The sequence below is a fragment of the Pinus tabuliformis genome, chromosome 5_1 (assembly GCF_031772625.1).
Source record: "Pinus tabuliformis cultivar Carrire ecotype Pingquan chromosome 5_1, CPIR1, whole genome shotgun sequence".
NCBI classification, from domain to species: Eukaryota; Viridiplantae; Streptophyta; class Pinopsida; order Pinales; family Pinaceae; genus Pinus; species Pinus tabuliformis.
Window position 1 is genome coordinate 573,397,553 of NC_142305.1, and position 14,128 is coordinate 573,411,680.

At 37.6% G+C, this 14,128-nt stretch overlaps 1 protein-coding gene across 1 annotated transcript; it reads left to right on the forward strand.

Moving 5' to 3' along the window:
• The first annotated feature begins 388 nt into the window (after positions 1–388).
• LOC149166132 (uncharacterized) lies at positions 389–13,393 on the forward strand. Its single transcript, XM_089432468.1, has 2 exons — positions 389–1,797; positions 12,662–13,393. Exons 1-2 carry the CDS (start codon positions 955–957, stop codon positions 13,145–13,147), a joined length of 1,329 nt encoding a protein of 442 aa, XP_089288594.1. The 5' UTR covers positions 389–954; the 3' UTR covers positions 13,148–13,393.
• The last annotated feature ends 735 nt before the right edge of the window (positions 13,394–14,128 follow it).

The following is a 14,128-nucleotide window of genomic DNA, read 5'->3' on the forward strand; positions in this document are numbered from 1 at the left end:
TAAGTGGTTTAATTTGTAAAATTCAAATGCCATGAAGTTTTGCGATGTTAAATCCATTTATACATTATAAAATATATTCTAAATAAAAAAAATCACATATTATTACTTGAATTATTACTTGAAATTATGTCATCGGTAAAAATAACTATTTCATTTATAAATTAAACTATCACATTTAAAAATATTTATTAATTTTATATTAACATTTTTAATTATATATTGTATCTATCGATTATATTTTTATTAATTATATATTATATCTATTGATTTAATATTTTGTTTAAACGATATCCAATATAAAATTTTGGAAAACATCATCACTAATAAAATCCAACATTATCCTATTAAATGGAGACCCCAAAATTTCCATAAATTGAGAAGATGTCCATAGAATAATAAAAGCCTACTAATTCGTCACTGCTACGCGAAATGCGGGTACGCGATCGGAAGTTTGATGCCCAGGTCCGTAAAATGCGGGCCGGTAATTACACACCTTTGGATTCTCATTTATTAATTTTGTAGAAGCTAGATGTTGGTGAGGGTTTTTTAAGCGGAAGGGTTTAGTACACTGCTCCGTTATTGCTGAGAACTATTCATACTGGCTGCGTTTAGTGTTTTCATCTTTTCACGCTGCTCTTTGTTGGTTTTCCTGATAGTGACCTTAGGCCTAAGGGTTTAGTAGACTACCCTAAGGGTTTAGTAGGCTACTCTGTTATTGCTGAGGACTATTCATAGCAAAAGCTGGTTGTGTTTAGTGTTTTCATCTTTTCACTCTGCTCTTTGTTGGTTTTCCTGATAGTGACCTTAAGCCTAAGGGTTTAGTATACTACTCTGCTATTGCTGAGGACTATTCATAGCAAAAGCTGGTTGTGTTTGGTGTTTTTTTTTTTTCACGTTGCTCTGTGTTGGTTTTCCTGATAGTGATCTCTTCAAGGTAGGCATCTTGGTGGCCCTATGGCTGAGGAAAGTAACATTGTTCTTCCCTCTGACACTGCTGGAAATGCTGAGGAAAGTAACATTGTTCCCCCCTCCGAAACCCCTGGAATTGGAACAGAAGATGTGAAGACTGTTACAGAAGAGGGTGACAGCGGACAGACGGCCAAGAGAAGCAGGGAAGAAAAAGAAGAAGACGCAGAACACATCGAAGGGGATGGCAATGGCCCCTCAAAGAAAGCTAGGTTGGACAGTGAGGAAAATGGAGAGGAGGAGGCTGTAATGGCGGATGTGGGTCCCGGAGAAGAAAAAGAAGGTGCAGAAAAGGATGATGGCCTGGAGAAAGGAGGAGAAGGTGATGATGCTGGTCAAGCGAACGAGGGTGGCGATGGCAATGGCCCCTCAAAGAAAGCTAGGTTGGACACTCAGAAAAATGGAGAGGAGGAGGCTGTAATGGCGGATGTGGGTCCCGGAGAAGACAAGGAAGGTGCAGAAAAGGATGATGGCCTGGAGAAAGGAGGAGAAGGTGACGATGCGAACGAGGGCGGCGATGGCAATGGCCCCTCAAAGAAAGCTAGGTTGGACACTGAGAAAAATGGAGAGGAGGAGGCTGTAATGGCGGATGTGGGTCCCGGAGAAGAAAAAGAAGGTGCAGAAAAGGATGATGGCCTGGAGAAAGGAGGAGAAGGTGACGATGCAGGTCAAGCGAACGAGGGCGGCGATGGTGGCGAGGCTGAAAAAGAGGAGGAGAAGAAAGTGGGTCCTGTGAAGCTTGGTCCGAAGATCTTCAACACCTCCGTGGAGATGTTCGACTACTTCTACAAGTTTCTGCATCACTGGCCACTTAATGTCAGTGTCAATAAGGTATTCCTTTTTACTATTCTGTATAAGTTTAATGTTTTATTTTAAGGGTAATCATCATCTTGCAAGGAAGAGAGAGTTTATTGATCAGTAGACTATAAACTTGTATTTGTGTATATAAGCATAATTGGAACTTACATACAAACTGTGTTTGTCGCCACTTAATATCAGTGTCAATAAGGTATTCCTTTTTACTATTCTGTATAAGTTTAATGTTTTATTTTAAGGGTAATCATCATCTTGCAAGGAAGAGAGAGTTTATTGATCAGTAGACTATAAACTTGTATTTGTGTATATAAGCATAATTGGAACTTACATACAAACTGTGTTTGTCCGTCTCTTTTTTTGGTAAGTGGTCCTTTCTTGTAAATGACCCTTTGTTAACGAATTGGGCTTTACCTTTGGCTTTCAGAAGTCGCTATCGAGCTCTATCCATTCTGTCAAATTCATCCAAAATTAATTCTTTGTCACAGGTTTTCCCCCTGTTTTTCTCAAATGGTCCTTTCTTGCTGATGATCCTTTCGCTAATGAATTGGGATTTACCTTCGGCTTAGATACTGGGATTCTGGGTATCCATTCTGTCAAATTAATCTGGGGCTTGCACTTGGCCATTCAAGGTCGTTGGGTTTTCCACCCGCTTGCATCAACCAGTCGTGATTGTGGCGGTAATTAACATTATTGTTGCATTAACGAGGCTACCTGTTTCCTGAGGGTTTTGATCTAGGCAGCGAAAGTGGTTTAATTTAACCAGTTCATCCAGTATTTGTACATGGTCTCGTCTGTTGAAACATGCAGTAGCTATGGGGTGTCCAGGTTGCAACAATTTTTCACCAGTTCTCAAATTTGGTCGATAACTCTTGGTTGCGCTAATGGGGTTACATGTTTTGTGGTTTTTTTTTTTTGAATCTGAGTTTCAGACACTGAAAGTGCTTTAATTTAACTACAACTAGCTTGACGATATGCATATACAACTGTATGCAGATTGCTTAGGTAAATAATCATGCATATGACATTTAATGTAGATGCTATATGGCTCAGATGTTGCCATAAAAGGAAGCCTTTTTGGCTCTCTTATTTTAAGCAAACCATAGTAAACTTGAAGAACATGGTGGATAACTTTGAGAAATAAATTAAATATCATGTTAAGAAAATGAATCTTGCATTACTTTTAGTATCAAGTAATAGATCCCTTAATCAGGAAATCCAGGCTGCTATGCTAGTGGGGATTCTGTAATTTAGTAAATGAATGATACTGAGAATACCACTATTTAGTGATAGTTGAGACAGGCAAAGTTATTCAAGCAATTTATGTCAATTGCTTGCCTCCTCCAACCATAACAGCTTTGTATCAGAGACATACTGAAGATGGAGGAGGTGGTCATTAACTTGAAGTGTCACCACGGGTCTGTGCTTGTTCTATAGAGTTTGAGGCTTGACCCTTTGTACATAACATGTTCAACATATATAAGACGTGCTTATTTATTGCCTTATTTGACCATGCACATGTGTGTGTAGCATATGTCTGTAATTTTCATATTCCCTTGTTTCCTTCATCTTATTTTGGAAGTGCAACCTGAAGAAATACTTACTTGAGTGGATTTCCCATATTATACTGCAACTGCCAACTTATAGTTAATATGGGAGATTACAGAGTTACAATCATAGCTGAAAAATTTGCTGAGTTTCCTGAGGTCTATATAGGCAAAATTGTTTTTGGCCATGCTGCCAAGCACTGTTGATAATATCGGCGATATTCGGAAATATCGCGATATTTTCGGCAAAACGATATATCGCCGAGAAAATATCGCGATATTTTCTGTTTTGAAAATATCACGATTTTCAAAATATCGGCAAATATCGGAAAATATCGCGATATTTTGAAAATATCGGCAAAATATCGGCTATATTTAAAAATTTGAAAAAATTATTTTTTATGCTTGCCGATATTTGCCGATATTTTCGCCGATATTGCCGATAAGATATTTTTTGGACCCTCGCCGATATTTTGCCGATACCGATATTTTCAACACTGCGTGCCAAGTCAAGCTATTTTGGTCCAAATCTCTGTTCATGAGTCAAACTTGTCAGAAGTGAGTCAGATTTACAAATACTTACGAGTAACTCGTGAGTAACTTGTCTGTTGTTTTTGTATTTCCTTGTTTCCTTCGTCTTATTTTGGAAGTGCAACCTGCAGAAATATGTACTTGAGGGAATTTCCCACATTATACTTCCACTGCCAACTGATAGTTAAGATGGGATATAACAGAGTTACGATCATAGTTGATAAATTTGCTGAGTCTTCTGAGGTCTATATGGTCAAAACTGTTTTTGGCCATGCTGACAAGTTAATTTGGTCACAAGTCTCTGTCAGTGAGTCAAACTTGCCAGAAGTGAATCAGATCCATAAATACTTACTGCTTAGAGCCTTAGACTGTAACTCGTGAGTAACTTGCAGGTTATTCACTGCGTGTGAATGGAAAACTGGCTGGGTTAAAATATAAATGCCAAAAGGGAAAAGGAACACCCTCATTTGAACAATTTATCTGTTGATTTTTTTTCCGAGTTCAAGTCAAACTCTTACACTGACTTTTCTGAGTTGCTGGCTTCATTGAGTTTTTCAACACTGGCATGATTAGTGATAATTGTCATTGTAAAGCGTTCAATATTCTTAGCAAAAAATGTGGAGTAGACTGTAAAAGTGACAATTTATGACCATTTCTAATATCAATCTTTTGAATGTGTATTGTTCATAGAAACAATTTTCTATGCAGTGAGTCAAACTTGCCAGAAGTGATTCAGATCCATAAATATTTACTGGTTAGACTGTAACTCGTGAGTAACTTGCAGGTTGTTCACTGTATGTGAATGGAAAACTAGCTGGGATAAAATATAAATGCCAATAGGGAAAAGGAGCACCCTCATTTGAACAATTTTTCTGTTGATTTTTTTTCCGAGTTCAAGTCAAACTCTTACACTGGCTTTGCTGAGTTGCTGGCTTCATTGAGTTTTTCAACACTGGTCATGATTAGTGATAATTGTCATTGTAAAGCGTTCAATATCCATAGCAAAAAAAAGTGGAGTAGATTGTAAAAGTGACAATTTATGACCATTTCTCATATCAATCTTTTGAATGTGTATTGTTCATAGAAACAATTTCCTATGATCCAGTTGATTGCAAAAGAGATGTCCTATGAAGTAGCTATTCAATCCAGTTAATTCTGATTGTGGTCTGAACCTCTGAAGTTTAATTAAGGAGCTGCTTGTGTGGTAGAATTCACATGGTTGTGGAAAAAAGTAAGAAATTGCTAAGTACCTTTATGGGAACAAAGCATTTGAAATGTTTATGTATATCTCTCCTCCATGTTCGCAGAGTGATATAGCTAATTGGTGCAACTATTTGCTAGAAGGCAATGTCAGACTGGCTATCAAGAGCACATACAGAGCAAAGGAGACAGACATATTTTTAGGAAACGTGATTATATAAAATAATTTATTGATAAAATTGATGGAAGTTGATTCATCAACTATGACATCATATCCTATTTTTGCTTACTTTGTACAACCAAGGACATGGGTTTGTCCTATTAAGGGGCAGAGAGGTGTGGGAGTCCCAAGACAATTGTTTTGCCTCACATAAAGTTTACATGGGTTGTTGAATGACAAGAAAATGGTTAGGCAGTTGAAGATGAAGATGTTGTTTATTAATTTTCTAAGTTGAACTTTGGCCAGGGCCTTGAAGATCTGAGTCTAGTATGGAGGACAAGTCTCATGGAGAATAAGAAAAAGATGTGTTTGTTGATGTCAGTGAGAATTTTGTTTGGGGACATGCTTAGGGATTTTTTTTACAAGAAGTGATCACGTTGCAAAATAGATGCCAAAATGATTGAATATTTGATAGACTAGAACCTGTTTGATGGTAGACTGCATAGATGGTAGGTACAATGAGCACAAGTACAAGATATTAAAAAAAATTGGTGGCATTTGATGAAAATGGAAGGGGGATTTTGCATGTCACTGTAATGTTTGTGGAACAACAAATGGTCAGATATGTGATCTACTGGATTCAGCCATTCTGCCCCGTGTTGTGGAATGTTGCCAGTGATTGGTTGGTTCAAGGAATTCACTAGCTATCTCACAGTGGATGCACCCTCCTGAAGGCCATGATGACTTTGAAGAAGTACATGAAAGTTACAACTTGAAGCAAGATTGTCAGGAGAGAATCCAATCATGGCACTGGAGACTAGGATGCCTTGATGAAGAACTTGGGATATGCACCTGCAAATGGTCTGTTAAAGAGATGGATCATGGTAGAGCATTTGCTGAGATACAAGAGAAAATTAAAAGTTGTCTCACCAACATCATATCAGGTTATGAGAAGTGGTTCCACCAACATTGTAGGTCAATGTTATGAATCAAATGTTAATTTTGGGAATTAAATGTAGAATTGAAGCCTGGGCCTTAATCACTAAGCATCTAGGATGACAATATTGAATTGTCTTTGTGTTGAGAGTTGCTTTCCACGGCCCAGTATGGAAGAGATTGTAATATCTGTCCTGTGCCCATCCTCTCTGTAACACTTATGTGGCCAAAAAAAGTATCTTATTATTTTCATCTGTTTAGGTTTATTGAAAGTAAAAGAAGATATTAATAACAATAAATAATTCAGACACATATAAACAAACTGTGGATTCATCTCAATTCTTGGATTCCTTTTGGTGCCTGATAGATCCAGAATTAAGATGGATCTATTCTGGTTTATTACAACCATATGTAAAGACATGAAGTGTGTTCCTCTTCTTTGCTTTTCTTTCACTGATGGGCAGTGGCTTCCATGAAGTGAAAATGAATCTTCTGCTGGGGTTGATACTGTCCACAAGAGGTCTTCACCTCTTATCAAACTTGATTTTTCCTCTTTTCAGGCTCTCAGGGTCACTTATGCTCTAATACCATTACCGCGTCAGTTTTCAGAATATGCAAGTGAGATGGAACACGAGAATTCATTCCAAGAGAATAGTTTCTCCTACGAATTCACTTATCTGCTGGATTTCATATTGTTTCGTAACAGAGATTTATAGTGCTTTTTTTCTTTTCCAAATTGGAGTGCTGATGTTTAGGATAGACCTCAACCTAAAATACCTTACTGCAGAAGTGAATTTTTTTTTAAGCAAACTAAGGCACTCTCTCAATTAAGATGGGGATGTTTGATAACACATCTGGATTAAAGTTAGAGTCAGTGGTTCTGGTAACTAGGTTTTCCTCATCATAATGAGGCCAAATCGTGGCATAATTAATGCTCAGCACAAAGTTGTTCCAACTTGCTGTATATATATGCAAGTTTAAGAGTGGGCCTAATGGTTAAGAGCATGTGTTTCGTTCTAAGAGGTCACAGGTTCAAAACCGGAGGGGGTAGAGTATGTATGCCTTCGTAGACTTAACAGTCAAATTGCTATGTGAAGGTGGGTCCCTTGTCCCACAAACAAGGGGGTCTCGTACTCCAATTTGATGTCTTGCTTGCCTGTGACCTTAAAATTGGATAATAATAATAATATATTATTATTTATGGCGTGTGGGCCTAATGGTTAAGAGCATGTGTTTCCTTCTAAGAGGTCATAGGTTCAAAAACAGAGGGGGGTAGAGTATGTATGCCTTCATAGAATTAGCAGTCAAATGGCTACGCAGAGGTGGGTCACTTGTCCCACAAACAAGGGGGTCTCATACACCAATTTGGTGTTTGGCTTGGCTTTGACCTTAAAATTAGATAATAATAGTAATAATAATATATTATTTATGGCAGTTTGCTCTGCAGAAGTGAGCAGCAGCCTACTTATGCACTTATTAAACTATACCTAGCTTATAAACTAAGTTGCAGGAAACGTGGGCAGAGGAGGTGTTTTCCTACGGAAACGAAACGGAACGGAAACGCGTACGGTATGACCCAGAAACGCATATCTGTCCTTACTGGCAAGTTTCTCGAGGAGGAAATGTGGCCAGTATGGTCGGAAACACGTTTCTGGGCCATACGGCGGTGTTTCCCCACGCAGGTTGATTTTTTTTTAATTTTTATTATTAAGAATGGGATGTGGATGCAGAAAGTCATCATTTGGATCTCTCTCTTGCTGCCCTGAATATTGAGGTCGAGCCTGGAAGTGGAATTGGCCCATCATCTTTTTCAACACCACCATCCACTGTTGAGAATTGTTCTGCTTCTATTTTTGATGAGAATTATGATGATGAGGATTAGTCTTTTGTCTCTATAGTTCTTGCAGCCTTATAGTCTTTTTTGTACTTGCTGCCTCATATATTAATATAAATAAAGGCTGATTATGAGATTTGGATATATAATAAAGGTTGCTTTTGGATATTCCGATATTTTTATTTTCATTATGTGATCATTCATGAGTAAATGTGATGTAAATTTAATCATAATGTTTAAATGTAATAAATTATAATGTATCATGTATGCTTTATGATTGGACATATATATATATTTAAATATTTTTAATATATATATATATATTTGCGTTTCCCCATTTCCAAAATTTGGGGAGGTTGTGTTTCGTACCTTGCCCATTTTGGAAACTCGTACCCGTTTCCCCGTTTCGTGCAACCTTGCTCTCATCCAAATGGATTCTGGCAGCATCTATGGCAAGGAGGAATGCTTCTCCTGTTGGACTTCACACCCCCAAAGTGAATGCTGCGCAGTCTTTTGGATTCCCATTGGCAGGCGCTGTTGCTATATGTCAGGGCAAGAGTGCTCCTCTGCATTCCCTCTTTCAAAAATATTGTAAGCTGATCCCAAAACAAATACCTCCTAAGAAAAGAAAATCCTGTTTCAGGGCAGTTTAATTCTAGCAAAAGCTGACAGCACCCCCTGCTTTATATATCCCTTCAAAAGAGGAATGCATATAAAAAAGGTTCTGATATACAGATTCAATGCGCTATAGCCAACATCTGCAGCTTCCACAAAGCGAATTGATTCAAACTGGACAGAAGTATATATGGTAAATTTCTATTCAATAGGATTTTGTATTGCTTATTTTCTAAACTCAGAAAACCATATAAAAGCCATGATTAAGGGGCAGTGCCAGGCTCTTCTCTAATCCATGGTTTCGCAGATTCATCAATGATTATCTTCTCAACCCCACACTACTATCTTCTCAACCCCAGTGTGGGTGATATTGCAGAACCTACAACTTTACCTGTGGGAAGAAGAGGATTTTCCAAGAAATTCAAAATAATGTAAGCAAGTATATCAAGTCGGATCCAAGTCAAAAGAGGACATGGGCATTTTTACATATGCCAGGATATACATAGAATTGGACACAAGTAAGATTTACCAAATAAGATTATCATAGACCACAAAAAATTAGACTTCGATAACGCAGGTGCCTTCAGAGAGGCATAATTTGTATGAAGGCAGGCCATCTGAAAGAAGTGAAAAGAATTAATTAGCAGACTGAAGATCACCTCCAATCCATTCCAAAAGAGCGTTAAGATAGATTTCAAAAGGTTAACTCTAGAAAGAAAGAACTTGGGTGGGCAGTGAGCGGGGTGAACACCCCAGTTGACAGGGCCTTGAGCAAACAAAGAAGAACCATCTGAAGACACCCAGTTACAAAATCCTGTAACTTGGGAAGAAGATCATTGCAAGGAGAATCCGACTCTTGATTAGTTGGCAAAGCCAAGGAGCTCCTAATCCCAATTTTATTTGTACAAGAAAAGATTGAAGTTTTGAACAGGAAATCTTTACAATTTCATAATAGGGCATTGACCATTTCTACAATTTAATAATAGGGCCACTGACTATCTCTGACAGATGGCTAAGGATCAAATCATCCCAAATACCAGGCCAGTATATGCATTATCTATTTATGAACAGCTTTATCATATTCAGTTTAGGGCTACAATTTTGGTTGTTCTCTTATAATATTTAATTCATTTCAAGGCAAAGCCTAGCCACATCTGTGGTCTCATTAGATAATGCATTATATAATGCACAATAATGCTCAGAGCCTTTGCTATTGCGTCAACGAAGACTTCGAGGAACTTTCCCAAGATGGGAAAAATACTGAAAACTTCATTTCATGTCAATATGAATTTATAACTGCTCATATATAAGCAAGGTTGCACGAAACGGGTACGAGTTTCCGAAACAGGCACGGGTACGAAACGTGACCTCCCCAAATTTTGGAAATGGGGAAACGCGAATATATATATTAAAAATATTTAAATATATATGTATCCAATCATAAAGCATACATGATACATTATAATTTATTACATTTAAACATTATGATTAAATTTACATCACATTTACTCATGAATGATCACATAATGAAAATAAAAATATCGGAATATCCAAAAGCAACCTTTATTATATATCCAAATCTCATAATCAGCGTTTATTTATATTAATATATGAGGTTGCAACTACAAAAAAGACTATAATGCTGCAAGAACTATAGAGACAAAAGACTAATCCTCATCAAAAATAGAAGCAGAACAATGCTCAACAGTGGATGGTGGTGCTGAAAAAGATGATGGGCCAATTCCACTTCCAGGCTCGACCTCAATATTCAGGGCAGCAAGAGAGAGATCCAAATCAGGACTTTCTGCATCCACATCCCATTCTTAATAAATAAAAAAATAAAAAAAATCACCCTGCGTGGGGAAACGCTGCTATATGGCCCAGAAACGCGTTTCCGGCCGTACTGGCCACGTTTCCTCCTCGAGAAACGTGCCAGTACGGCCGGAAATGCGTTTCTGGGTTGTACCGTACGTGTTTCTGCGTTTCCGTTTTGTTTCCGTAGGGAAACACCTCCTCTGCCCACATTTACTGCAACTTAGGATGAGAGAGCCTTCTGTGCTCTCATGTTTTAGGAGTAGGATACTGATTCACTTACAGAAGCCAGCCCAGTGCCATAGAAGCATGCTAAGGCTGTTTGATACCAGAAAACCTTATCTTTGTTTTGGACCAGTCATCTATATCATAACCCCTGATCTATTAAGCACCAAGTAGGATGGGGAAAATCTGGGTGCAAACCTCTGTCTGTGTAAAGATTCAGGGGTTAAGATGGATTTAAGCGCTGTCTTTTTTTGGTTCTTTTTCTTTTAAATTTGTTGACCTGTTTTGGATCAGTCATCCATATCATAACCCCTGATCTATTAAGCACCAAGTGGGATGGGGAAAATTTGGGTGCAAACCTCTGTCTGTGTAAAGATTCAGGGGTTAAGATGGATTTAAGCGCTGTCTTTTTTTGGTTCTTTTTCTTTTAAATTTGTTGACCTTTTTAAAGTTATGGTAATTAATAAATGGAATATTTGGCTCCTATATATATATATATATATGTCAATTTTTTTCCACTGTATTTTATTAATGTTAGACACACGAAACCTCTTCCCCCCAGGCTCTAGGGTGTACCTGGGCTATCTAAGTGCATTCAGGTTAATCTTTTAACTGTTAAATATGCCGTTTGGTATTTACATAGAGATGGGATGCCCTCTTTGTTGTTCTTGCTAATAGACAGTTTGGTATTTTACATCAGAGGCAAATTTATTCTGGAAATTTTCAATTCTTGTTCATGCTTTTACCGTGATGCAATATACTCACACAGGTTTGGTATATATATCATTGCATAGGGTTTAACTACTGTGATTTTGTTTTGGTTCTCTTATTCAACCAGATTCTAAATTTTTGAGATGCTTTGGGCTTGCTTGCTGCCATAGCAGGTTGCTGTATTTTTGCGTCCCATTGACCTAATTTGGTCGTCTGTGGACATTAAAATAATTTCCTTCTTTATGCCTAAAACCAGTGATTAATAAATGTGATATTAAGAATTCTGTCCTTAAGATTTGATGTTGATATTTGAGCCCTTTGGTGTAAATGTTTGTTGTAGTCTTGTATTAGTTAGTCATATTTTCTTGGAACAAAATTTATTGGGCAACGATGATACCTCAATAAATTAGAACATAGTTATTAAGCATTCTGTCCTGGAGATTTGATGTTGATATTTGAGCCCTTTGGTGTAAATGTTCATTGTAGTCTTGTATTAGTTAGTCATATTTTCTTGGAACCAAATTTATTGGGCAACGATGATACTTCAATAAATTAGAACATGTTGAGGCTGGGGTCGCTAGATGGGAGATGTAACCAAGTATTTTAATATCCAAACTGGGAATTGAAATTCATACTTCTATGAGGAGTTTCCATACTAAAGTTTAGGAGCTTCACTCAACTAAATTTGACTTCATAGGAGACCTTCTTTCTGGCTGAACAAAACCAGAAGACAGTTGCAACTTGGCAATAGACAGTAGGAAGTCTAGTACATAGCCAAATCACACATTTTATTGGTTAACTGGAGTGCTGTGTCGATAGCATTACTGCTTTTGCTTCAATTTAACTTTTGAGTTTTGACAATTGAAACATTAACAGTCGCAGATTTTGTGAAGTAGATAAACACAATGATGACTCTACTTACAAGTTATATTCATTAAGTTACCCTCTGCAATATAGTGATTCTCTTCAAATTTGATCTACAAGCTAGGTTGCAGAGAAAAATGTATCGCTGATCCCATTACCCACAAATATCCGTTATTTTAAATGCGTACTAGCATAAGAATGTTGCCAATAATAGAGTGATGAATTTTTTATTTTTTTGGGAATGTTTGGCTTCCGAAATGATTATACTGCAGTATTGCTGGTTCATTTTTGCAAAAGGACTTGCATATTTTTGTGCATGGTGGTTTTGATGCTCCTTTCTCTTTTTGTAGTATAAGAGTGCTTGATTTCTTTTACTCATTAGAACATTTGAACTGGATTATCTCGCATACACATTCTGATGCTCATGCTGGAACTTCCTTTTTGCAGTATGAACACATGGTCTTGTTGGATTTGCTCATCAAGGGTCACCATGAACCAGACAAGAAAGTTGGCCCCGGCGTTGAAGCATTTCAGGTTAAAGTTCATCCAATGTGGCAGAGTCGGTGTTACTGTTTGGTTAGGAAGGATGGGACTGTTGATGATTTCAGTTATCGCAAGTGTGTTGATAGCTTACTTCCTTTGCCAGAAAATATGAAAGTATCTGGTAAGGGGAATTTTGCTTCAAATGATAGAAGGAACCATAAACAATCCAAACAAGGCCACCAAGGTGGCTGGGGTGGTGGAAGAGGTGGAGGTGGAGGTGGAGGTGGCTGGGGTGGCCGAAAAGGTAGAGGTGGAGGTGGAGGTGGAGGTGGCTGGGGTGGCAGAAAAGGTGGAGGTGGAGGTGGAGGTGGAAGTGGCTGGGGTGGTGGAAGAGGTGGTGGTGGTGGTGGTAGTCGTGGCCAGGGTCGTGCAAAAGCCACCCCTTCGTAGTGAGATGATAGTAGAGTCAAAGTAATCACAAACTCTCTTTGATGCTAATTCTAAAGCTTCTCTCCTTAGAAATGTGTAGAGAGAATCTCAAATGAAAAGTACTGCATGTTAAGGCAGGTCTGGTATTTATGAAGTTGACAGTTTTGAGGTATTATGTGTTAGTAACGGCTGCCTCTTTCAAACAGGTTGCTGAACTTATTGGTTTACTATAATTTATATTCCAAATAATTTTTTTGATGAGGTAAATTGTTATGTACAGAATGTGTTTTGGTTTGCATTTTGTTTGGATAATATTATATTGCAACTAGAATTTATTGACCTATTTAATTTTGAATTGAGTAATCTGGACTCTAGTGTAATCTATCCCTTGAGTCGAGAGTTTACCTGAGGAATGCATTGGGAGAGTTTAAGTGTTTCAACGAAACTATTTCTTAGACTCTTATCTGGGGATTTGTATTTTTACCTGTGGTTATTTTTTATTGATTGTTCGGGGATGTGTACTTTTACCTATGGTTATTTTTTATTTATTAAATTATTGCTCAGGGATGTGTTTTTACATATGGCTATTCTTTATTTATTGCCTTTTGTTTATCATCTATGTTGTCCTTTTTCTCTGAAAGTAAACACAATCAAAAAGTGTTTGTTATGCTATGGACCATGGTAGATATTCATATAAGTTCCATCATATATTATTTTCACAATTGTGCAATCAGTTTTCATGGAAATTGTCTCTGGTATCACCAGAATTTGGGAATGCAGACTTGCATTTTCTAGAGCTGACAGCCGGACACACCTAAGATAATGCTGGTTGTGTTTTCACCATGCTCCCTGTCACATTACTCTGGGGCCATTCAAATATATTATAATAGTTGCATTAATCCAAATGTATTAGAAGAGTTGCTTAATGTCTTCAACCAGTCGTTATTTACAGCGATATACCTCCAATAGAAGAAATTAGATATCAAGATTTAAAATAGATCT

Excerpts from the sequence above, each read along its gene's own strand:
- LOC149166132 (XM_089432468.1), top strand. The coding sequence starts at position 955 with ATGGCTGAGGAAAGTAACATTGTTCTTCCCTCTGACACTGCTGGAAAT. Across the intron at positions 1,798-12,661 it reads TTAATGTCAGTGTCAATAAG|TATGAACACATGGTCTTGTT; the intron begins GTATTCCTTTTT and ends TCCTTTTTGCAG.